At 44.4% G+C, this 24,789-nt stretch overlaps 1 protein-coding gene and 1 long non-coding RNA gene across 2 annotated transcripts in view; both read right to left on the bottom strand.

The window, feature by feature from the left end:
• LOC308588172 (thyrotropin-releasing hormone receptor-like) overlaps positions 1 to 16,009 on the bottom strand; it is a 28,458-nt gene extending 12,449 nt beyond the window's left edge. The window contains exons 1-2 of the mRNA XM_081196538.1: positions 15,791 to 16,009; positions 12,195 to 13,095 (exon numbers count right to left, since the gene is read on the bottom strand). Coding sequence (XP_081052664.1) covers positions 12,195 to 13,004 — 810 coding nt within the window. The 5' untranslated portion in view covers positions 13,005 to 13,095; positions 15,791 to 16,009. The remainder of the gene's footprint in view (positions 1 to 12,194; positions 13,096 to 15,790) is intronic.
• Positions 1 to 24,789, bottom strand: part of LOC308588438 — a 243,543-nt gene that overhangs the window by 26,778 nt on the left and 191,976 nt on the right. The window lies entirely within an intron of this gene.

Below are 24,789 nucleotides of genomic sequence, written 5' to 3'. Positions count from 1 at the left end.
AGTCAGGACTATGTACAGTTATGGAGCACAAGCAGACATGGCTGATGTGGTGTAGTGGTTAAGAGTGTTGGACCTAAGAGACCTGGGTTCAAATCACCACTCAGACATGACACTCACTGGGTGACCTTGTGCCCATCTCTCAGCCTAACATACAGGTGAAACTCGGAAAATTAGAATGTCGTGGAAAAGTTCATTTATTTCAGTAATTCAACTTAAAAAGTAAAACTAATATATGAGGTAGACTCATGACATGCAAAGAATATTAAATGAAATCAGCAAAACAAGGACTGCAAATAGAGCAATATCGGACCTCTGAGAAGTAGAAGCATGCATATGTACTCAGTACCTGGTTTGGGCCCCTTTTGCATCAATTACTGCCTCAGTGCATCTCAGCAGTGCCACAGGCTGATAGCATGCATGCCACGCCACATTGAGGCAGTAATTTGCTCTATTTGCAGTCCTTGTTTTGCTGATTTCATTTAATATTCTAATTTTCTGAGATTGTTAATTTGGGGTTTTCATCAGCTGTACGCCATGAACATCACAATTATAACAAATAAAGGCTTGACATATCTCGCTTTGCATGTCATGAGTCTATCTCATATATTAGTTTCACCTTTTAAGTTGAATTACTGAAATAAATGTACTTTTCCACGAAATTCTACTTTTCCGAGTTTCACCTGTACCTCTCGGCATTGTTGTAAAGATAAAATGGGGAGAAATAAGTACGATGCCCTGAGCTCCTTAGAAGGATCTCATACACATTTTAATGAACCATACACATATGTGTGTGAGCATGAATTTTACATGTAAAATCTTCAAAATGTGGCACATATTTTTTGCAACTTAAGAACAGCTCCTGGAACAGAAAAACGTCTTTGCCAAAGACACTTCTGGCTATTGACTTCACTATAAAAAATGTTGAGAAGGTTATGTAGCAAAGGCATTTTTCTGTTCCTTGAAAAGGTGTTTGGCTATATATTCTGGTATGGTTGAGAATAAAAAAGTTGTTTTCATATGCAAGGGGCTATAAACATTTTTAATGATTGGTTTACTGCCATTATTCTTACAGTACTTGCAGATAATATCATTTTTAATCTGGGATTGAGAGCTCATAATGTACTCAGAGCAATACTTATGAATGAGAAAAGTGTGTCTATGTTCCATTGAAAGCTAAGGGTACACTATGGAATTAAAGATTTTTTCAATAATAGCATAATGAACAATCTAAATGGAAATAGGATTGGGGTCCTGAAAACCTTAAGTCTCATTTAATTTCTGTTGTTTTCCTTTTTCTCCCAGGCAGGGGTGTCGCAAGGGGTGGGGGTGGGGTGCAGTCCGCCTCAGGTGTCATGTTTGGGGTGTGTGTGACAAAATCCCCCCGGGTGGATTAGCATGGCAGCACTTGCACCCCCGGCTGGCGGATTTTCGTGATTGGTGCGATCGTCATTGCTGAGGTGTAGCAAGGTCAAGTGGTAAAGGTAAAGGTAAAGGGACCCCTGACCATTAGGTCGAGTCGTGACCGACTCTGGGATTGCGGCACTCATCTCGCTTTATTGGCCGAGAGAGTTGGCGTAAAGCTTCTGGGTCATGTGGCCAGCATGACTAAGCTGCTTCTGGCGAACCAGAGCAGCGCACGGAAATACCATTTACCTTCCCGCTGGAGTGGTACCTATTTATCTACTTGCATTTTGATGTGCTTTCGAACTGCTAGGTTGGCAGGAGCAGGGACTGAGCAACAGGAGCTCACCCTGTTGTGGGAATTCGAACCGCCGACCTTCTGATCAGCAAGTGCTAGGCTCTGTGATTTAACCCACAGCGCCACCCGCGTCCCTTCAGGTCAGGTGGTACCCGACAGCAAAACAGCTAAAACCGTGCGAAGTGCCGCTCACTGGGCGGATTTGTGCGAAAATCTGCCCACCAGGGTTGTCAGCCCATCGATTGCACAAATATGACCGTTGTCACCCCCTGGCGGCCAGCGCTCATATCCCCGGCGGGCGGATTTCCGCAATTGGCGTGATCGCCGTCATAATAATCCGCCTGCTGAACGCACAAATACGCCTGGTTTGGCATTCCTGGCATCGCGGATCTAGCTTACACTGAGAAGTCACCTAGCATTATTTCTGCCATCATGGCAGAACATGGCATCATCTTTGTAGCTGCGCAGTTCCCCTCTTCTGTAATTGCTTTGTTTTTGCAGGTCTTTTAGTTGAGGTATCGGTAAACAAGCTCTGTCTGGTATTTTGGGAGGGAGAAATGGCTTTCCACTACCTCATCATTTATGACCACAATTACTGGCTTGCCCTTCCACAGCAAAAGACTCTCACACAGTGAAACATCAAATAACAAGAACGATAGGCCAGCTTCTAGAAAACGAAGGGTTTCCTATGACATTTCCACTCGATTTTTGGCAGACCTTTGGCTGGTCTTAAGAAAGAAAGGAACAACAGAAAGCAGGCTGCCCTTAGCTGCCTTAATGAGCCCCGCGAAATCCTCTACTGGAGAAGGGCAGACAGGGTGCACATCTTAAATATTTAATTGCACTGGAGGAGGGAGGAGTTATCAGCCTCAAAGGAAGTCAATAAACGCATTAAACCTTTTCTTGAGCCACAGAATGGAGGAGAAAGGAATGTTCTGCTCCTCACGAGTTATTTCCCAATACCTGTCCAGCTTGGAAAGGTGACATTCCATTCAATATAGGCGACCCCCAACTTACAAGGGGGTTACGTTCCAGGCACAGCACACAAAGCCAAAATTGCATACAGTCATACCTTGGGTTACATACTGAAATAGGTATGAGTTACTCATGCGTAAGCTGGTGCCTTTCTCGGTTAATTTGCCTTGTTAAACCTTTCTGACTGCACAGCCCCTTCTCATCGTGGCTGCCTCAGTCACTGGCAGAATCCGTCAGTGGGCGTTTCTTGAACCTCTTCCAACATAAAAGTTGTTTGACACCCAGTCTCCTCCTCCTCTCACTGCGCGGGAGTCTTCTGCGCAGGGAAGGCGTGGGTAGAGGAGGACCTGGGCTCTCCTCAGTGATGTCCAGTGAAGAGTCCTGGAGCCCTCTCTCCAATTCCCCCGTCTGCCCCCCTTTATCCCTGGTGTTGCGCTGATTGGCTTCCCCCTCTACTGAGCTGTTTCTCCCCCTGCTGCTGGGTCCTTCGCCAGCAACATCTGGGAGCCTCCCCTTCGCCTCTCCCTCCAATGTCAGTTCCCTGACACATACGCTTCGGGTTGTGTGATTTCGGGTTGCGCACTGTGCTGAACCCGGAAGTACCGGAACAGGTTACTTCCGGGTTTCAGTGCTTGCGCATGCACAGAAGTGCTAAATCGCACTTTGCACAAGCACAGAAGCACTGAATCACAACCAGCGCATGCGCAGACGCGGTGCTGCAGGTTGTGAATGTGCTTCCCGCACGGATCAAGTTCGCAACCCGAGCGTACACTGTATAGTCAAGACACACTGTGTGCAATGGCAGGTGGGATTGCCAAAGTTTTGATTTTGATTTTTTCTAAAAGCATCTTGATGATTGCTGATAGAACAGGGACTATCAAAAGTACACGGTTAATAAGAAAAGATGAGTCATAATTATATCATCGGCTTTTACAGCTCAACCACTCTTAAAAACCTTTGCATCAGAGTTCTTCATTATAGCTAATGATCACACAATTATCATTGTTATTATCTTAATATCATGCCGTATCTTAAGATCACAGTGTAAAAAGATGAAATACATAACATAATATCACCAACATAATAAATAACACCCCTTTTTTCTATATGTTAAGTGATATGTACCTAGAATTCTCTGATCACTGTGTTTCTTGAAGATAGTATTTTGTTAGCATAGTTAACTGTTCCTTCAGGGCAGTATCTTCTTCTTCTAATGTAATCTGATGTGGTTACTAGCGCTGTGGCTGTCAATTCAAATGGACACAAATTTCCCTTTTCCTCAGTCCTGGATACTTGAGAAGCTCTTAAAACTGCAGTGCTTAATTTCAGAATTTTTGGAAGGGTTATTGATCCCACTTCTGTTCTTCGTACAAGTTGTTCTCATTTTCACAAGAACCAAATGCAAATTTGACCATTACAGTTTTGTCGGGGAAGAATAATACGAAAGCTCTGGGGATTCCTACAGCTCAGGAAAGGTCTGAACGAGAGTGTTTTAATGGCAGTTTCCTCTAGAAAATGAGTATGTCCTCAAATCTCATGACAACTCTTCTTTATGCAAGAATGTCAGTCATTAAAATAGGCACGAGGGTTTCCAGGTCTCCTACTTTACATGCAACAATATTTCAAGGGCTGTAGAAGACAATCCTTTATTTAAAGGGGTGTCTAGTCCAAGTCTGATTCAAGGATCAAGGATCCTAAGAAGGGAGAGAGCAGAGGGCCTTGAAGTTGCTACCAGCAGTTAGTACACAGACAAGAGACAGATCAGGCACAGGGGCTACCAGTTCCCAGTGTGCTGTAGTGATTAGAGTGCTGGACCAGGGTTCAAATCCCCATTCAGCCATGAAGCTCGCTGGGCACCCATTGGCCGGTCACTGCCTCTCAACCTACCTCACACGGTTGTTGTGGGAATAGCATGGGGAGAAGTTACGTACATCACATTGAGCTCCTTGGAGGAAAGTCAGGACATAAATGTAATCAATAAATAATAAATAAGTAAATAATATGGCAAAATGTGCTGTATTTCTATCTTAATTACAATAATTATTTCTTGATTTGCAATGACATAAATTAACAGATTAATAATGCCATGTAAATCTGTGCATAAGTGGCTGATCTAGCAGAATGAGTGTTTCACAGGCACACATAATGGTGATCTGTTCTCTTTTCTTAATAATAATAATAATTGCAATTTGCTTTACAGTGTTTTTAACAGTGTGTTTTAATTGCTGCAACTCCCACTGGGACCTTAGGTTGAAGGGCAGATAACTACTACTACTACTACTACTACTACTAATAATACTGAGAATTTCCATTTTCATTGCCTTGGACTCAAAAGTAACATAAAGGAAAAAGACAGTCTTATCATAAACACAAACAAAATTGAGGAGAGCTTACATTTGCATCTCTCCTTTTTGAGTTCATCAGTAAAGAAAGGCTTATTGAAACATGCTTTATTTATTCAGCAATGTTTTGCACCTTGTTATTTCAGTCTTATAGTTTGTGCTGTTGTTTCCACCCCCCCCCACAATGTTTCCTCTTGCAATTTAATTTGACCTGAAAATAGTAACATGATTTTCAAATGGCAAATAATATTACTACTCTCAAGTTTTAACAGTTATCTAAAACTTTGTACGTGCTGTCTATGATTTTCAAAATTAAGCTAGAGGAAAACAAGTAAATCAGACACGGTTAATAAAAGAGTAATACCTAAGGCTGTATGTGTGGCAATTCAGGTTACTCATGCACCCCTGAGTGGTTTGATCAAAAGTCTTGGTTTTTTTTTAATGGAAATAAAGGCATAAAGCAATATTAAGTTCCCTAATTCTGAATGTGATCAATGCATCCATCTCTGTTTTCCTGCATGAGCTACTTTCCAATAAATGTAATGTGATCTAACCAATTTGTCTTCAGAGCCAAACACCGTCTGATTTAGGTAAAACATCAACAACAACAACCACCCACAAGTATCCAGGGAATTGCCTAATGAACAAAGTATTGGAAACGCAGACTGGATATGCATTGGGTTGTATTGTGCAATTCTAAGAAACAGAACCCTTCTGTCTCCTTGAATTAGATTAACTACCGGTATATGAGGTGTAGCCAATGTAGCCAACACTCGTGGACTACAAATCCCATCATCCCTGGCCCCTGGCTATGAAGGTAAAGGCTGTTGGGAGTTGGAGTCTAACAACAGCTAGACTATATTATATCATGTGGGGGACCTTACTCTGCTCTCAGTGGACTTTCAGTTATCCAAATATATTGTTTTTAGGCTCTAAACTAAAGAAACTGAAATATGTTCGGGTGTCTCTGTGATGTAACTCCTTGAAAAATGTACTTTATGGAACAATACCATTTACCTTAATATCTGGGCTGCTGAACCTCATTCTTCAGCCTTCGACAGGTTTGCCTCTCTGGGGAAGTAGCAATGATGGAAGGTTTCCTTCAAGTGGTCTTTGTTCAGTGCAGCCTACTTGAACAGATGGTTCTGCCTGTCTAGACCAGGGCACTGAAGCTTAACCTGAATTGAAAGGTGTTTTCCTGCTCATTGCTTCCAGGTTGAAAGTTCTCATTTCACTTTTTCAATAAGGAGAGATTGATTTTGCCCTTGAGTTTGTGTTTTCCTTATGAACTGGATTCCCTTGGTACTAGCAATCTAAGACATTCGCTTGCATCTCGCTTACCGCAAGCCAACCATCAGGGTTGGACCCGAGGCACAAACGACGTCTAACATCTTTTATTTTGCTAGCTAGCCAACTGCACAAAGTCTAGCTGGGGACTTTTTCTTGTCATTAAATTCGGCTCAAGCAAAATGTGCCACTGGAGTGCTTCGTAACAAACGCCTCACGCATCATGGCAATCAAACCACATGTCAACGAGGAAATTCCCCAAATTGACATGTTGAGAGAGACGTCCAAGCTCTGTGGTATTAAGCAGCAATCCACTTGACAGGCTGTTGATTTCGTCTGTGAGGCAGAAAACTCAAAACAATGACTACTAGTGATAAGTTTGCCAATCCCACAAGGGCAGCGCAGCGAAGGATTTTATAACGGCAACTGGCTAGGCTCCACTGACTGCCAAGAGTACAGCTCACTTCTGCTTCTTGCCTTCTATCTTGTTGGCTCCAAGAAAAAACAAAAAGCTCACAGAATATGAACCCCAGGAGGCAAGCTGTCTGACATCAAATTCAACAGCCCCCAAGCAGCCATCTCAGATTCCAAAGCAAGAGGCCTTATTCAGACTGCATACCAGCCATTTGAGAAGATCTAGGATAGCTCTCTCTGACATGGAGCCCTCCAGATATTTTGGACTCCAACAGCTATGCTGTTTGAGGAGGTGTAGCCCAAATCATCTGCAGACCACCAGTTTGGGGAATCAAGCACATTTCATCCATCAAGTGAGTACACCAAAGATTTATAACAAGGAAGAGGGAACTTGTGTGCACCAGACGTTGCTGGACTGCAATGGCCATCAGCCACAGCCAGCATGGCCAGTGGTCTGGGATGATGGGAATTGTAGTCCAACAACATCTGGAGAGCCACAGCTCTCCCCAGCCCTGTTTGGTTGGCATCTGTCTGTCTCGGGAGACAATGCAAGAGTATGCCTTCAGGAGGGGAAGTCAAACCATTTTAGAGTTACAGCGCCTGCCGTGGCTGTAGAGACCGATATGGGAGAGACATGTTGAAACAGGTGAAGACATCTGCTAGGGCTGGTGCATGTGTACCATAGCATTTCTTCATTCTACGCTCCTCCCAGCAGTCATTTCTCCTCTGGTCATACTGGACTGTGTCATGCATGTTCTCATGGAAGGACATGGCCATCTTCTGCACATCCTATCATGTTGGGCAGTGTGAATAGTCATTTTCAGCTGGCAAGGTCCAAGGCCTTCAACAGGTCTATGAAGGTGATGAACAAGGGGCATCTCTGTTCTCAGCATCTCTCCTACAACTGATGTAGTGAGAAAACCATGTTGACTGTTGACCTCTAATCTCTAATGCTGCATTGTACATAACTCAGAATATACCCTGCTGGTGAGTGACTGTAATCTGTTGAGAACTACATGAACAAAGGCCTTCCCCACAGTACTCAGCAGGGGAATTCCAGTTAGGACTGTCACCATTTTTCTTGTAAAAGGTAAAGGTAAAGGGACCCCTGACAATTAGGTCCAGTCATGACTGACTCTGGGGTTGCGGCGCTCATCTCGCTTTATTGGCCGAGGGAGCCGGCGTATAGCTTCCGGGTCATGTGGCCAGCATGACTAAGCCGCTTCTGGCAAACCAGAGCAGCGCACAGAAACGCCGTTTACCTTCCTGCCGGAGTAGTACCTATTTATCTACTTGTACTTTGACGTCCTTTCATACTGCTAGGTTGGCAGGAGTAGGGACCGAGCAACGGGAGCTCACCCCGTCGCGGGGATTCAAACCGCCGACCTTCTGATCAGCAAGTCCTAGGCTCTGTGGTTTAACCCACAGCGCCACCCGCGTTTTTTCTTGTAGAGGGTCACAAGAGTGTTTCTCAACACTGCAAGAGAAGGCCATGGATGTGCATCATGAGGGAGGAGTTCAGGCCGGCTTTCAGCACTTCTGTTGGGGTCCTGTCCTGTCCTGGGGCTTCAACACATGCCTGGGATTTGATGGCATTCTTCTGCTCATCAAGGGAGGCAGGGACATCCAGCTCTTCTAAGACAGGCAGAGTCTGAACACTGAGCACAGGGACCACGTTTTCCCACAATTACAGTTCTTGATAGTGTTCTGCCCATCGCTTCATCTGCTTGCTGCGGTCTGTGATGATCTCTCCAGCAAGGTTTTCAGGGGTGCAGTTTTCCTGAATGCTGGTCCAAAGGCTGTCTTCATGCCTTTGTGCATTTTGCATGTGTTGCCGCTGTCAGCAGCGAGCAGAATGCTCTCCCCGGCCCTAATGTATTGTAATACTATCGCCAACAGTGCCATTTCATGCAGCGCAGCTGCAGTTAAAGCAAATATAAAATCCCATCATTTTAAATCTGCAACAAATGTTCTATTTGCAGCTTCCATTCAAAAAAAGGTAATTTACAGACCCCTTAAAGAAGAACCCTGCGTGAGGCAATTTAAATCCATCAGGTATGGTGTTTCCAACTCAACTGTAGTAAAATGAACATTGCCTTAATTGTGGGTCTTACGGACTGTAGCCCCAAGGACAGAAAACTCAGATGTAGCTTGAGTTTATGGCATAAAAAAAAAATACTTTTTGCCATACAAAACACATTTTTGTTTTGCCAAGCTGCCCTTTACAACTGGTAATTTGGGGTGGGAGATAACGAGGAATACAGAACCAGGACAAAGATGCTAAGAGAAAGTGGAAGACTTCCCCCTACTGGCTAAAAACTGCCATTATTACCATTCAGAGATTCACTTGGGCACCTGCAAGTGAAAAGTATAGACTACTATTACCGGTACTTGTATGCCACTTTCGCTTTTAGGGGCTTTCTGCACAAATGTATCCCAACTATATTTCAGCCTTTGCAAGACTCTCCTGCAAGCTTCTTTGATATGGGAACAATGCTAAAACACTGTTTAGGTAGTAGGCCTGAACTGGCCATTCCCAGCAAAACCACCTGCTCCACCCCAGCTTTCCATCTTTTAAAATCACTAAGAATCTGCAACCTGATTAGAAACCCACAATAATAAGCCTCACAGATCAGGCTGCCTTCGAAAACCATTTCCAGAATCACGGACGAATAAAATGTTAGTGCCATGTCCACATCATACATATAAAATACATGACTGCCCCTGAAGTTTGTTTGTTAAGGATTCTGGAATTTGCAGTTTTGTGAGGGGTAAACAAACATCTGCCAGGTTTCTTTTGGGGAAGCCATGACTGTTGAAGCACTATAAATGTGCTTTAAATGTATAGTATGGGTGTGCTGTAGAGGCAGTGAAGAAAATAGCCTTGCCCCTGCCCCCCCCCCCCCTGAAAACAGACAATGTGATAACAGCAGTATATTCTTGAGAAAGAGACTTAATCAGCAGATAACCGTCTGGAAAGGCCCTCTGAAAATCAAGCTCTTCTGCTGTTCCTCTGGGTTATTTATTTATTTTTTCCTGCCTCAGCAATGATCCCAAATTAGAGGAGTTAATTAAACATGATCTCAGCTCGGAGAGAGCCACTCTGGTAAGCAATGTGTAATCTAACACTCTCCTAATCAGGCGCATAATTAACAATTACACGGCAACAATAATTGCCGCTGCTCACACACACTTTCCCCCCTTTTCTTTCTTCTTCTTTTTCTTTTAAGGAAAGCACCACTTCTCCTCTTTGATCATGAGCTGCAGAAAATCCATGTCCCTTTTGACTGAAGTGCCTGCGACGCATTCAGCCTTAGCAGGATTCTGACTGGGGCGGGTATAGTGACTGCAATCTTGCGCAGACTGCAACATTTTGTTGCAGGGCAACACGTTTTATCCATGCAGCTCAGAATGGTGTACGTAATCTCTCTCCCGCACCCCTCATCACAATAATCCTGTAAGGTAGGGTAGGTTAACCAAAAATGACTAGCCCAAGGCCACCGAGCGAGTAATTTTAACCCAGCAGAGGCTTACTAGTTTAGAAGAGCAGGTAATAGCAGCTGCGAACTAGGAATTCCAGAGTTTAAAAACCCACTTCTGCTCATTAGGAGGCCTAGAGAAGACTCAGTTACTTCCTCAGACTTCACAATCTGCAACATGGGATGATGATAATAATAATAATAGGTAAAGGTAAAGGTACCCCTGCCCGTACGGGCCAGTCGTGACCGACTCTGGGGTTGCGTGCTCATCTCGCTTAAGAGGCCAGGAGCCAGCGCTGTCCAAAGACACTTCCGGGTCACGTGGCCAGCATGACGAAGCTGCTCTGGCGAGCCAGCACCAGCGCAGCACACGGAAACGCTGTTTACCTTCCCGCTATAAAGCGGTACCTATTTATCTACTTGCACTTGGGGGTGCTTTCGAACTGCTAGGTGGGCAGGAGCTGGGACCAAACGACGGGAGCTCACCCCGCCGTGGGGATTCGAACCGCCGACCATGCAATCGGCAAGTCTTAGGCACTGAGTTTTTACCCACAGCACCACCCACATCCTGATAATAATAATAGCAATAACCTATTTAGAGGGTATTGCAACCACGATGACTAAGATAAAACTTTACAGAGTTGTCGCAAGGATAACAGCATTTCACATAAATTATATCCCTATTATTATTACTTCCTATCTGTTTAAGAATCCTGTCATTTTAACAGGAAGTGCTATATAAATACAATCTTTTGCTATTTTATTACTATTAAGGAGACCTCCACCAATCAGAAAACCTTACCCCTACAAGGTTTGCACATGTTCAGAAGCTATCTTTTAGCCAGGTGGGCAGTGCCAGGTCTGCCATTTTATATATATTATGGATGTGTTTTTAGGCTTTCATTCTGTTCTATTTTTATATACTAGGTCATTTATGTTTTTGTCCTCTATGAGTTGTTTTGGAAAACTTTTCGGGGGGGGAGGGGAACTAATAAACACAATAAACAAACAAAGAAATAATACAGTTTTAAAACTCTAGCTTTCTAAATGCACTTTCAGAGTTGAACCCTGCCATTTCAATGGAGTCCAGGGCTCGGATCAAGTCCTTAATTATATTTAAATGACTGACAATGGAAGTGAGCAGAGGAGTGCATCTTCATAGGGTCTTCCTATAGTTGCTTACTCAGAAGGAAATCCCATGGTGCTCAATGGGGCTTTTTTCCTAGTGAAGGGCAAGAGGTGTAGTTCAGTGGTAGAGAATTGGCTTTCTGTGCAAGAACTGCCAGGTGTAATCCTCAGCATCTTCAGGTAGCGCTGGAAGAGGCACCTGCCTAAAACCCTGAGAGCCACTGCCAGGTAGACTAATATAAGCAGCTTCCGCAACCTCGTTCAGTTTTTTAACCAGAAAATGACCTGGTTGGCCGCGGTTAACTGGAACAGTAATGGCATTTCAATGGCCTTTTCATCCAGCTTCCCTAAGACAGGCAATATAAATAATCCTGAGATAATGACACTGCTTTGGAGTCAATGAAGGCTATAACCAAGAAAAATCATCCATGGTCTAAAAGAAGCAAGACTGAACTGATCAAATCTAGAGAACTGCTCGTTTTTATATTTAAAAATAAACCCAGGGAATCAGTCATGGCATCCTTGTTTATCTCCTAGGCTTTTCCTTAGGATGTTGCTATTTTCATTGGAGAAATGTTGCAGCACATGGAGTTATATGTTTAATATTTTATTATGTTTTTATATATGTTGGGAGGGGTCCAGAGTGGCTGGGGCACTATTATTATTATTATTATTATTATTATTATTATTATTATTATTATTATTATTATTGACTAGGACGTCCCTATTTCCATTGGAGAAGTGTTGGAATGCTAGCACTGCACCAGATACCAACCAATGATTCTGGGATACAGCTGCCTCCACCCCACTATCCCTGCCACACACCTCTTCCATTTGCAACCACCCCTGAAGAACATTAAGAAGAAAGACCTGTTTCCTGGAGCTGAGAGCACCCTTGTTCCCCCGGCAGGAGAGTTTCATGGAGCTGGAGGTGCTGATAGAGCCGCCATGTTTGCTCGGCCGGCCAGCGTGCTGCGGGGTGGCAGGCAGCGGGTTCATGAAGAGGATGCGGGCAATGAGGCCGTAGAGGACAGTGGCCAAGCCCAGGGGGATGATGTAGAAGACAGTGAAGTCCAAGAAGTAGATGGGCATGTAGAGGTTCCTGGAGACCCGGTAGCCGCACTTGACTTGCGTGCCGTCGGCGAACAGGACTTGCGACGTGTCCACCAGGAAGAACCACATGAGGCAGTAGAGAGAGGTGAACAGCCACACGCAGGCGATGATGCGCTTGGCCCGGGCCACGGTGCAGAGCAGCTGCGCCTTGATGGAGTGGCAAATGGCGATGTAGCGCTCCACCGTGAAGGCCGTGATGGAGCAGGCTGAGATGTTGATGCCAAGATACTGCAGGTAGGTGATGCACAGGCAGCCAGCGTAGCCGTACACCCAGGAGGCTACCACTTCCGAGATGTTGGGCAGCCCCGCGGCCAGCAGCACAATCAGGTCGGCCACGGCCAAGCTCACCAGGTAGCAGTTGGTGGGGGTCACCATGTGCTTGGTACGAAGGACCACCAGCACCACCATGACGTTGCCGGCGATGCCCACCCCGCAGATCAGCAGCACCAGCAAGATGGTCACCACTTGCACTTCCAGGGGCAGCTGAGGCATCTTGTCCAGAAGAGTCTGGTTGGTGCTGGCATTGCCCACCGGAGCCCCAAAGAAGTCCCAAGACTGGTTCTCCATGGGTGGGTCCCGGTTGGGTTGTTTTCCTTGATGCTGATGGTGACTGAGCCTGATTAGGGCTCCCAAGCCAAGAGGAACTTCAGCAGGTACCCTGAGCCGGAAATGGGGGTGGGAGAAAAAGGAAGGTTAGTTGGTTAGACCAGGGTCTAATAGTTAGAAGAGGGATATTTAACTGGGAGTTTGGGTTCAGGTTACAGCTCAGCTTGGAGATCATTGGGCAGTCTTAGGCAAGCTATTACATCTCAGCCTCTCTCCCACACTTCTTATATGGAAAGAACAACAGTGGCCTACTGTACAGGACTGTTGTAAAGATTATGGGCTCGAGAGTTTCTTGCAAATCATCTTAAGACTTGGACAGGTGGCAGAGAAATACTCAGATTAGGCCCACTGACTTCAACTGAATAATGAGAGATCCTTTCCAGCTTGATTTCATTGGATCTAGAATCACAGAATTGTAGAGTCGGAAGGGAACATGAGGATCACCTAGTTCAACCCCCTGCAGTGCGGGAATCTTTTGCCCAATGTGGGGCTCAAACCCACAACCCTCAGGTTAAGAGTCTCCTGCTCTACCAGCTGAGCTGGCAGACAATAGTAATACACTGCATATGACTAAATCACATTATAATCAACAGCCACGATTTCAGTGATTCCATTCTGAAATGGTTCTACTCTGGGTGTGATTTAGTCAGATACAACAACCATTATAATTAATATTAATATTAATATTAATTTATATTGGCAAGTTCTAAAACCCAGCAAGAAGACAGAACACTGATCTCTAGGGATTAATCTGACCCTGGGAAGTGTGCCTCTGAGCATGGACAGACTGCATTTACCTCAGCACAAAGTAATTACAGCTTACCACACCCACATCTGGAATAAGGGCACAGGGTTCCAATATCAGAATGTGTGATCCCCATGGACATTTCACACACACACAAACACACAGTTTTTGACAGTGGCGACAGCATCTTCTTACTGCCACAGACTAACACAGCTTCTCTTGAAGATAGACAGCGAAACGTCCGTTACTCCATTGTAAACTAAAATAAGAAATGATCTTGTCTCCACCAGCAGCACTGTCCAGCTCTAAAATCAATGCTAGAAAGTGTGTTTATTATCACTTGCACATTCTCTGTGAATGATTTCTGTTAACAACTGTAATTGTCACTGTCTGTACCTTCTGCACTTCCTTGCCTTCTGATCTCACTTTCACAACACTCCACCCAGCTTTGTATTTATGCACCTGAAATTCAGGGAAACATTTAATTGATCTGATGGAAGTGGACTAGAGTTCTCAAAAGCTTATGCTGTAATAAATTTGTTGGTCTTTATGGTGACACAAGACAATGTTGATTTTGCTGCAGTTACTAACTCTACTTACTTGGGAATCCTAATCCCCTCTTAGCCCCATTGTACTGAACAGGGTTTACTCTGAGTAGACAGGGTTAGGGCTGCAGCTTTATACAGCAGCTGTCTCTGTGAAAATTGCTCCATCCTAGTTGAAGAATCCTTCCCTGTCCTGCACCCTTGAAGAATTTCTTTAGCTCTATCTGTAGCCAACAGAATCTCCCGGACCCTTTAAAAAGTGCGTCCAGAGTGCTGTAGCACCAGCAAATTTTTGGTGATGTTACGTTTTGTAAGGAAGACTCCGCATCCATCAGAGGCTGACACATGTTGGCAAGGATCTTCCCTGCCTGAAGGGCATGGGAAAGAGCCATTGCGCAGTGACAGAGCACAGGAGGTCCGAAGTTCAGTCCTCAGCATCTCCTCTGCAATGGTCAGGGAAGTCAGTGACAGAAAAGATCCTCTCCCTGAGATCCTTGGAGAGTGACTTTGCTAGTCAGAACAGATCAGTGATCTTCAACGAATGAGCCGGGACCCATTGACAAACCTATAGTCTAATCTATGGTGGGTCATTATTAAATACTTAAATTTATATACCGCCTGTTGTCCATAGATCCCAGGGCAGTTCACATCATAAAATTACAATATTACAAAAACACAAAATATGTAATTAAACAACAACAACAAACCAACCAACGAACAATTTCTCCTTATAACAGCAGCACTACTCCCACTTTGCAAATATATGGTTTATGCGTATATATCTGTGTATGTACAGAGAGGCTGGGAGAGAGAATGAAAGGAATCGGCCCCCCCTTTTCCTAAAAAAACGTTTAAGGGTACTCTCATTTTCCTACTCATATCGAAATACTGCCCCTCAGTGAGGCCAAACTTAGATTCGCAAAATGTTTAGGGGTCTGCGTACCACTGCGTCCCCCAGAAAAAAACCACTTGGTATGTCTAGGTTCAGGTTGGGTCTGAAAAGGCTGGAGGCAGCTGGAACAGACAACGTACCAATGGCTCAAATCAACAGAAGGCAAAAGCTCACGATATGCCCCATAGCTCTCACGTCACTCGACTTGTGTCACCCTCGAGGGTGCCACGCAGCTCTTCTTGGGCTGCAGGAGGTCGCGTCGGGGGTCTGGCGGAGCGCGAGCTGGTTTTGGGACTGGCGCGCACATGGGCGCACGACGGAGGGGAGGACGCGCGTACCTGGGAGAGACGTCGCCGCGCGACGCGCCTCGCTCGCCGCAGCCCGGAACCAAACTTGAGAGTCCCAGATGCGCGCAGAGGAATGCGAGCAAGTAAATCCAAGCGAGGAGAGGGAGAGAATTGGGGATGGGGGAGAGAGAGAAAGAACGGAATGAGATGTGGGAGGGGATAGAGAGAAAGAAAAGGGACCAGACAGAAGAAGGAATCCAGGAAAAGTGAAACTTTACCATTGGAAGGCAGCGGCCCCGGTGCGGGCATCGGAGGGCGCGGCTGCGTCTTGGAGCGACTTCCTACCTCTCCAAGTCTCGTCCTTCTGCCTGTCCGCCCTCCTTTCCCTGGCTTCGGGTATTTACAGCGACCCGGAGCTGCCGCAGTCTGCTCAGCATCTGCCTGCCAGCCATGGGTGGGCACCCAGGCACCTTTGCCAGCAGCGGGGTCCTAGCGCCCCCTCGATGTGTTTCGGGGCGGCGGCGAAGGATGATGATCCGGGGCGAGGGGAAGATCCTCCAGTGGAGATCTTGTTGGTCTTCCCTCCGTGGCTGAACCCCCCTACCCACCCGCGCCTCCGCCTCCTCCTACCCCAGGGCGCAAGACCAGCCCGTTTGGCCATCCAATGCCGCCCCATCCCCACCGCAACTGTAGCTGGCAGGGGGTCGTGCGCCTTTAAAAACCGCTGTGCAGGCAGGTGTGCAACAGGGAAGGCTTCCCTCTGCCCTCCAAACGAGGAAGAAACTTCACCTGTTGATTTTCGGCCTATTTTTCAGCTGATAAAGGCACAAGTGGGTGGGGGAAGAGAGGTAACCTCACACTTGTGGCAATGTGGCATTTTGGCTAGGCTTAAGTAGGTCTGGGGGACGCGGATGGCGCTGTGGGTTAAATCACAGAGCCTAGGGTTAAATCACAGAGCCTAGGTCAGTGGTTCGAATCCCCGCGATGGGGTGAGCGCCCATTGCTCGGTCCCTGCTCCTGCCAACCTAGCAGTTCAAAAGCACATCAAAGTGCAAGTAGATAAATAGGTAAACGGGAAGGTAAACGGCGTTTCCGTGTGCTGCTCTGGTTCGCCAGAAGCGGCTTAGTCATGCTGGCCACATGACCCGCAAGCTGTACGCCGGCTCCCTCGGCCAATAAAGCGAGATGAGCGCCGCAACCCCAGAGTCGGTCACGACTGGACCTAATGGTCAGGGGTCCCTTTACCTTTACCTTTTAAGTAGATCTGGACATGTTGCGGGTGCCCTGATGGGCGACCACCTGCTAGATAGGAACCAAACTGTCTTGTACCGAGTCAGGCCATTCGTCCATCTAGCTCAGGGCGTCAGGTGGGGGGACATTCCCAGCCCAGGTAAGGGATTGAACCTAGGAACTGCAGCATGAAAAGCATACGCTGTACCCCAGCCCTTGTCTTGCCTCCTCCTTGAAAACATGGACATACTCCCTTGAGCTCCTCAGAAGAAAGGTTGGAGCCAAACATAACAAAGCTGGGGATCTCCCAACAGCAGTTAGCTGCCTTATCATAGACCCTTAATCCATCTAGCCTCAGGGCTGTCTACTGAAACAGGCAGTGGGTTTCAAGCAGGAGTTTTTCCGGCCCCAAGCAGTTGAACCTGAAACCTCCAGTCTGCAAACTTTGCCACTGAGCCGAAGTCCTTTTCCTTTGTAAGGTGAACTGATGGTTCAATCCAGGGTGGTTTTTATCAATGGGCGCTTATGGTTTTAACAGGGGTTGGCAACCTGTTCCCTTGAGGCTACACGCAGCCTGGGACCTGGTTATTTGGCGAGAACTCCAGCACATTGACGAGGCAGAACTTGTTTTGTAGAAGCCATGCTCAATCTTCCTCAGCAAAGCTTGTTCTTCTTATATGCTTAGCAGGTCAAGCTTCAATACAGTACTGTTTTTCATCAAAGGACTGAGTGCAGAATTTATTAGGCTCGTGGGTCTGAGGTGAACATGAGAAATGGCTTTTCCAGAAAGGTTCGCTTTATGATGACATCTCAAAATCCAAGATCCTGGGCACAGCTAAGTTTGACAAAGCATATGAGCAGCTGTCCTTCTCCTCAACCCAACATGTTTATTGAATGCAGGAAGGAAGGAGTGGGAGAACTTCTGCTGATCTTGCTGGCATCAGCAGACCTGCTGGTTGCCTTCCTCACAACCCTGTAAAGGTGCTAGACACATAGAAGCATGCATGGTCTCCAAGCTGTCAGAAACTCTGCAAAACTGAGACTCCTGGTGGCATGAAGGAGCCTCCCTGTGTTGAATAGTTTCATGTTCGCACTAAGCACACAGAGGTTGGGGTGGACCCAGTAGGTGCACCAGTGCTAATGGTTGTGCCGCTGCAATGAAGGTGGGTGTTGCGGGGGGGGGGGAATTGTCCAGAACTGAGATTTTGTTTTTTGAGTTTTGTTTGGTTTTTTAAGTTTTTATTTCTACTTTTCATGTTTATACATTTCATTAATTTTACAACCATTTTCATATTTCAAATTTGACTTCCTCCCCACCACCCACCTTTCTGCAGAGGCAGACCAGGCAGAGGGCCTTCTTGGTAGTGGCACCCGCCCAACAGATGTCAAGGAGATAAAGAACTATCTGACTTTTAGAAGACATCTGAAGGCAGCCCTGTTTAGGGAAGTTTTTCATGACTGATGTTTTAATGTACTTTTAATCTTTTGTTGGAAGCCGCCCAGAGTGGCTGGGGAAACCCAGCCAGATGGGCGGGGTAGAAATTTATTATTATTATTATTATTATTATTATTATTATTATTATTATTATTCCTTAAATTTATTTTTTAATATCTTTTGCATATCCAAATTCATTTAATTTGCTCATTTAATTATCTACTTTAAATATATACTCTTACAAAACTGCAGATTATTACAATAATCCTGCCAAGGTTTTTATCTGTCTGCTAGTTACAAATATTCAATAAACCATTTCCATTTTTTAATGAAATGTTTGTTATTTTGATTTCTTATTCTCCCAGTAAGTTTCGCCATCTCTGCATAAGTTCCATAAGTTTTTGTACCCATTCTTCCTTTCCTGGGACTTCTGCTTCTTTCCATTTTGTGGCAAGTAGCATTCTTGCTGCTGTAGTAGCACACATAAATAAATTTCTATACAATTTAGGTAGTTCTGTCCCTATAATTCCCAAAATAAAAGCTTCTGGGTTTGTTTGTTTTTTACAAAGGTTATTTTGAACATCCTTTTCAATTCATTATATATCACTTCCCAGTAAGCTTTAACTTTACTACAAGACCATCACATATGATAAAAAGAACCTTCTTTCTCTTCACATTTCCAACACTTGTTTGATTTAGATTTATACATTTGGCAAAAATGGCAGAACTGAGATTTTGATCACCTAAAGCAGGAGTGTGGAGCCCTTCTTACCTTGATGGCCACATCAAGGGGGCGGCCACATGCCAATGGTAGATAGAAATGGAAGAGTTGATTCAAGCAGAACTGTTCTCCAGGCTTAGTTTTGTCCATTCTGCGCACCTCATTTTTGTAATAAATAAATAAATCTGCATAGTGATTCTTTATCCTTTAAGAAGCTGTCAGCTAGCAGTTTTGGTCCTATCTGAAAGGAATCAATTTTTCATTAAACAATAACTATGTTTGCTTCTCTTTCCCTCCAAGCACAGCTTTCGATAACAAACAGGATTTGTCTAAAATTAGTTTAAGTGAGGTTTTTGGTTTTTTGTCTAAACAAAAGGTATACATGACAATTTAATTTGGAGTGTAGTTTCCCTCCCACCACACACATAGAAAATTACACAGTTGCATTAAGAACCGCCTACTAAATCATCAAAGGTAATTGAAATTGCAAATGCCACAGACTCAGTCTTTGTGGCAACTTTCTCAAGTATAAAACATGAAGCACTCTTTGAAGAGTCTTGTCCTTTCTTTGACTTAAACAATTTATGAAATATAATTAGGTTGGTTTTCATTACTGAAATTGGAAGTGTTTGCTTCTTTTAACTGTAACTCGTACCCATAGAATCTGGTGATGAAACCCTTTTTTTTATATCTGTTGTTAAGTTGTGGGTGAACATATCAGACACAGCGATTCTTCAAACAGCTCTTGTTTCTTCACAGGCCAGAACAGAACTGAACTGAAGGGTTCAGTCAGCCTGCTTATATAGAGCTCCAGTACAACGTAACTGTAACAATTTTCTAAAACTATCCAATTACTGAACGTCACTTTCGATCCCTTATTTGCATAACTATCTACAGTATCCCCCTGCTGGCCCAGGATGAGAACTTCAGTATATAACATCTGTGATGAGTTCCTCCTTCCTAGTCTTCTTGGTTTTCATTCCTGCTGCCCAAAGAGAAATCTGCTGTACTTAGTAGGTGAGGAGATCATCATGATAATCCTGGCATGTTCAAAACAATGAACAAGGAAAAACAAAACTCAGGCATCATCTGTATATGAAATGCCACCTATTTCAATAAGGTGCAATCTGAAAGCATGTCGCTGATCCATGAAGTAATCTCCCATCATTTTATTCTTTCTTAAAAGGTGGTAAACAAAGTCACAAAACTCTTTTGTGATAAAAAAATACCCCTGCCTATCTCATGTTGATAAAATTGCTAGACTTATTATGAAGTATTCATTCTAACAGGCACAAAAATATTGTAAGTACACTGGTTTTGAGGGGAGGTCAATATAATTTGAATATAGATTAAAACATGTGCCTTTAAGACTCTGCCACATTCCATATGGGTCTTTCATTTCCGTAACTTTGAGTACCTTTCAGTCCTGGAAACATGCCATTATTCTTCCCCTCAAATAAGTTTATTGCCTTTCAGACAATAGTAGGATCCCAAAGCAAGGAAGGCAATTTTCTCTTGCTGTTTTCTGTTGTTGCACACCCTCCAATACTATCCATTTACCCAAGTCAATATCAGTATTGGAGATGTGGTGCTGTGCAAATGGGTACATATTTGAAATAAGGCTGGGCACCATATAGTGCAGAGACTGGGAACCTGATGCAAAATAAGGAATAGTCATCAAAAAATGAACACGTATCTCATACCTGCCATGTGTCCCAGAGGGAAAAGAAACGTCCTGTTTTTTCGCCTGATAATGCTGTAGCAATTTTGGGTGCTGCACTCTTGTGCTGCAACCTCACCCCCAAAAAAGCACATGGGTCACGTGATTTGCCTGGGAGCACGTCCTGGAAGACGTCCTGGTATTTGATCTGAAAAAGTTGAATGCTATGATATCTATATCCTGGCAACCAGGAAGAGAGCCTTTTCTGTTGTGGCTCTAACAGAATACCCCACCTACCTGCCCCCCCCCAAAAGAGATATCATAGAATCATTGAATTGTAGAGTTAGACAGCTCCACAACGGTTGTCTAATCCAGCCCCCTGCAATGCAGGGATCTTTCACCCTTTGTGGGGCTCAAACCCACAACCCTGAGATTAAGAGACTCATGCTCTACCAGCTGAACTAGAACAGCAGCACGTATGACAAATGACATTGTATGATGTCTTTTGCCTTCTTATTCCTTTGGTCAAGGCTGATTTGAATACCTGGCTCTTGTGAGTATGTCCTATTATTATGTACTGTGGTTTGTTGTATTGACAATTCTGAGTTGTCCTTTGGTATATCGGCAGGCCAATTCAATGCACTGGCTTTGATGCAGATGAAAAACCATTTCATTTAGTCAAACTTACCCAGATGTGCACTTTTATTATCTGCAGAGTTTTGTTTTGTTTTTTAATCCATTGATTTTGGGTTGCATATCCAGGACTGTGCTTGTACTTACACAACAAACTTCTATTTCTGCAACACAACTTCCTCCTCCTCTGCTTTCCCCAGCCGCCCATCGCACACCACCAAAATTTGTTCCAGAGCATTGAGATGAGAATCTGGGAGTGCACAGGGAGAGGAAGTCCTGTTGTGCAAGCAGAAAACCACTCATGCAACATTGGATCCACCCCATTATCTAGATTTTTTATATTTTTTTATGTCCACTGCTTAAAAATCAGCTTTTATTGCTACAGTGGTACCTCAGGTTAAGTACTTAATTCGTTCCGGAGGTCTGTTCTTAACCTGAAACTATTCTTAACCTGAAGCACCACTATAGCTAATGGGGCCTCCTGCTGCTGCTGCGCTGCTGGAGCACGATTTCTGTTCTTATCCTGAAGCAAAGTTCTTAACCTGAAGCTCTATTTCTGGGTTAGTGGAGTCTGTAACCTGAAGCGTATGTAACCTGAAGCATATGTAACCCGAGGTACCACTGTATTTTTAATTTTGCACCACTTTCTGTAAACCAGTTAGAATTCTTTGATTAAGCGGTATATATCTCTTACTGACATAGGGGGAGATGGCACCCCTGCTTACTGATTCCTTAATTTGAATGTGTTTTGTAAACTGTCCTGGATTTTGATAGCGGAGTGGCCGCCGGGACCACATAACACTGGTCCTGAGAGATCTGCATTGGCTCCCAGTACGTTTCTGAGCACAATTCAAAGTGTTGGTGCTGACCTTTAAAGCCTTAAACGGCCTCGGCCCAGTATACCTGAAGGAGCGTCTCTATCCCTGTCATCCGGCCCACACACTGAAGTCCAGCTCCGAGGGCCTTCTGGTGGTTCCCTCACTGTGAGAAGTGAGGTTACAGGGAACCAGGCAGAGGGCCTTCTCGGTAGTGGCGCCCACCCTGTGGAACACCCTCCCTTTAGATGTGAAGGAAATAAGCAGCTATCCTATCTTTAAAAGACATCTGAAGGCAGCCCTGTTTAGGGAAGTTTTTAACATTTAATGCCGTATTGTTTTAGCACTTGATTGGGAGCCACCCAGAGTGGCTGGGGAGACTCAGCCAGATGGGCGGGGTATAAATAATAAATTATTATTATTATTATTATTATTATTATTATTATTATTATTATTATTATTATTACATATAAAAATAAGATAATTAAACAGGGAGAGCCGGAAACTGACACTGGGAACTTTTTAACACTCCGTAAACAGAAAAGCCAGAGTCAATTCTTTCTTCTCCCCTAAATTTGTGTGTCTCTGACCAAACTTGAGCCATGCTTTGGCTGAAGTCACACCCACACCATACATTCAAAACCCACAGCTCCCCACAAAAAATTTTGGGATCTGTAGTTTGTTAAGGGGGCTGGGAATTGTAGTTCTGCAAGGGGTAAACTACAGTTCCCAGGACTGGGGGGGGGGAGCCATGTGCTTTAAATATGTGTTAGATGCGTAGTGTGGATGTACCTGGTACGGGAGCAGCATGCAACTTTTCCATTTAGTTCAATCATAATTCGAAGGCATATCTTACTGCTTGCTGTTCAGGCTCTTGGTCCTGGTTCTATGTACCTGGGAGTAAAGAGGCCAGGCACATTCAAAGAAGCTTTCTCTCATTTTGCAGAGCAATTTCCCTGGGCACATAAATGTGTTTACAAATAGGAATTGCTATCAGTGAATTGCTAACATTGAGTGGGAGTGAAAAGGGCAAAGGGGGAAAACAGATTTGTTTCACGGAGACATTTCAACATACATTTTAAAAAATGCTTCGTTAAATGGAAAGGCTATCTAGCAACTCAAATGCAACATGCATCCATAGATTAGGAATGTTTTGAAGCATGCACCTTATTAGCTGCAAGATTGTTCAACAAACACGTTAAGGGAAGAAGACTTGCTAATTTAGGAGTTACTGTGCTATTGTGTACTTATAATTCTACACATACAGATACTTGGGACTTATTTTTCTGTAAAGATTTTGAAGATTGGCTGACTGTATGTATGCGTTCTCTCAGAAAGGCCTTTTCTGTACAGTAATTGTTTGTTTTTTAAAAAATTAAGCTCCACCTGTGTGAATGACACAGTTAACAATGTCCAAGATCACAGGGCCCTGCCCCAATGAGCTTACAACCCACAATCTAAAACAGGGACGGTGGCAGTGGAAGGACAGGGAAAAGGGGACAGGTATAAATGGCAAGATCGTGCATTTGGAATTGAAAACTGTACAGTGACGGATCCTGCCTAATGTCAATAGGCAGGGAGTTCCAAAGCTTAAGCGACCCCACACTGAAAGAGCAATTCCTAGGAAATGCAGAACAAATATTATGTGGCTCTTGTACAAGTGCCATTTCTGCAGATCAAAGTGGTCAAATAGGTCCTTGTGGGGCAAGCTGATCCTTCAAGTAGACTGCTCCCAAGCTGTTAAGGTCTTTATATACTGTTAGTAAAATCTTCAGCATCTTAAAAAGCAGAGACATCACCTTGCCAACAAAGGTCTGTATAGTTAAAGCCTTGGTTTTCCCAGTAGTGATGTATGGAAATGAAAGCTGGACCATAAAGAAGGCTGATCGCTGAAGAATTGATGCTTTTGAATTATGGTGCTGGAGGAGACTCTTGAGAGTCCCATGGACTGCAAGAAAATCAACCCTATCCATTCTGAAGGAAATCAGCCCTGAGTGCTCACTGGAAGGACAGATCATGAAGCTGAGGCTCCAATACTTTGGCCACCTCATGAGAAGAGAAGACTCCCTGGAAAAGACCCTGATGTTGGGAAAGATGGAGGGTACAAGGAGAAGGGGACGACAGAGGACGAGATGGTTGGACAGTGTTCTCGAAGCTACCAGCTGCATCTTCCACGACCCCGGGAAAGCCCTAGATGCTATTGAGGAGACAAAATGACTCTCACCTCTACTACTATCCTGGAACGTTGCTGGATGGCAATCAAAAACAAGGGACAAAGACGTTTTAACCTACGTATCACAGTTCAATATCATCCTGCTCCAAGAAACCTGGATGCAAAATCCTTTTGAACTACACAATTATTTTGCTTTCCATTCCCCTGCCTCAATCGGCCCAAAAGGCGGAAGACCGGTGGGAGGTTTGAGCACCTTTGTATCAACAGATCTAGGAACCTCCCCTATCCAATTGAAAATCAATAAAAAATGGATTTTGGCTGTTAAAATATTCTCTACCCATTTTAAGATCATATGCATCAATGTTTATATTCACCCACTTATGAAACAAACTGATCTTAAAAACATCTGGAACGAACTGGAAGACTGCATTCTCCTGGTCTCAAATAAGTTTCCCTCTGCCTCCTTAATTATTGGTGGGGATTTTAATGCAAGGCTAGGCCACTCAGACGAACAGTTACCGTATTTTTCGCCCTATAGGACGCACTGTCCCATAAGACGCACCTAGTTTTTTTGGGGGGGAATAAAGGGAAAAAAATTATTTCCCCCCCA

Source organism: Podarcis bocagei (assembly GCF_964188305.1).
Source record: "Podarcis bocagei genome assembly, chromosome: 5".
Lineage (NCBI taxonomy): Eukaryota > Metazoa > Chordata > Lepidosauria > Squamata > Lacertidae > Podarcis > Podarcis bocagei.
Note: the sequence above shows the minus strand (reverse complement) of the source record. Positions and strands in the feature narration are given on the sequence as shown.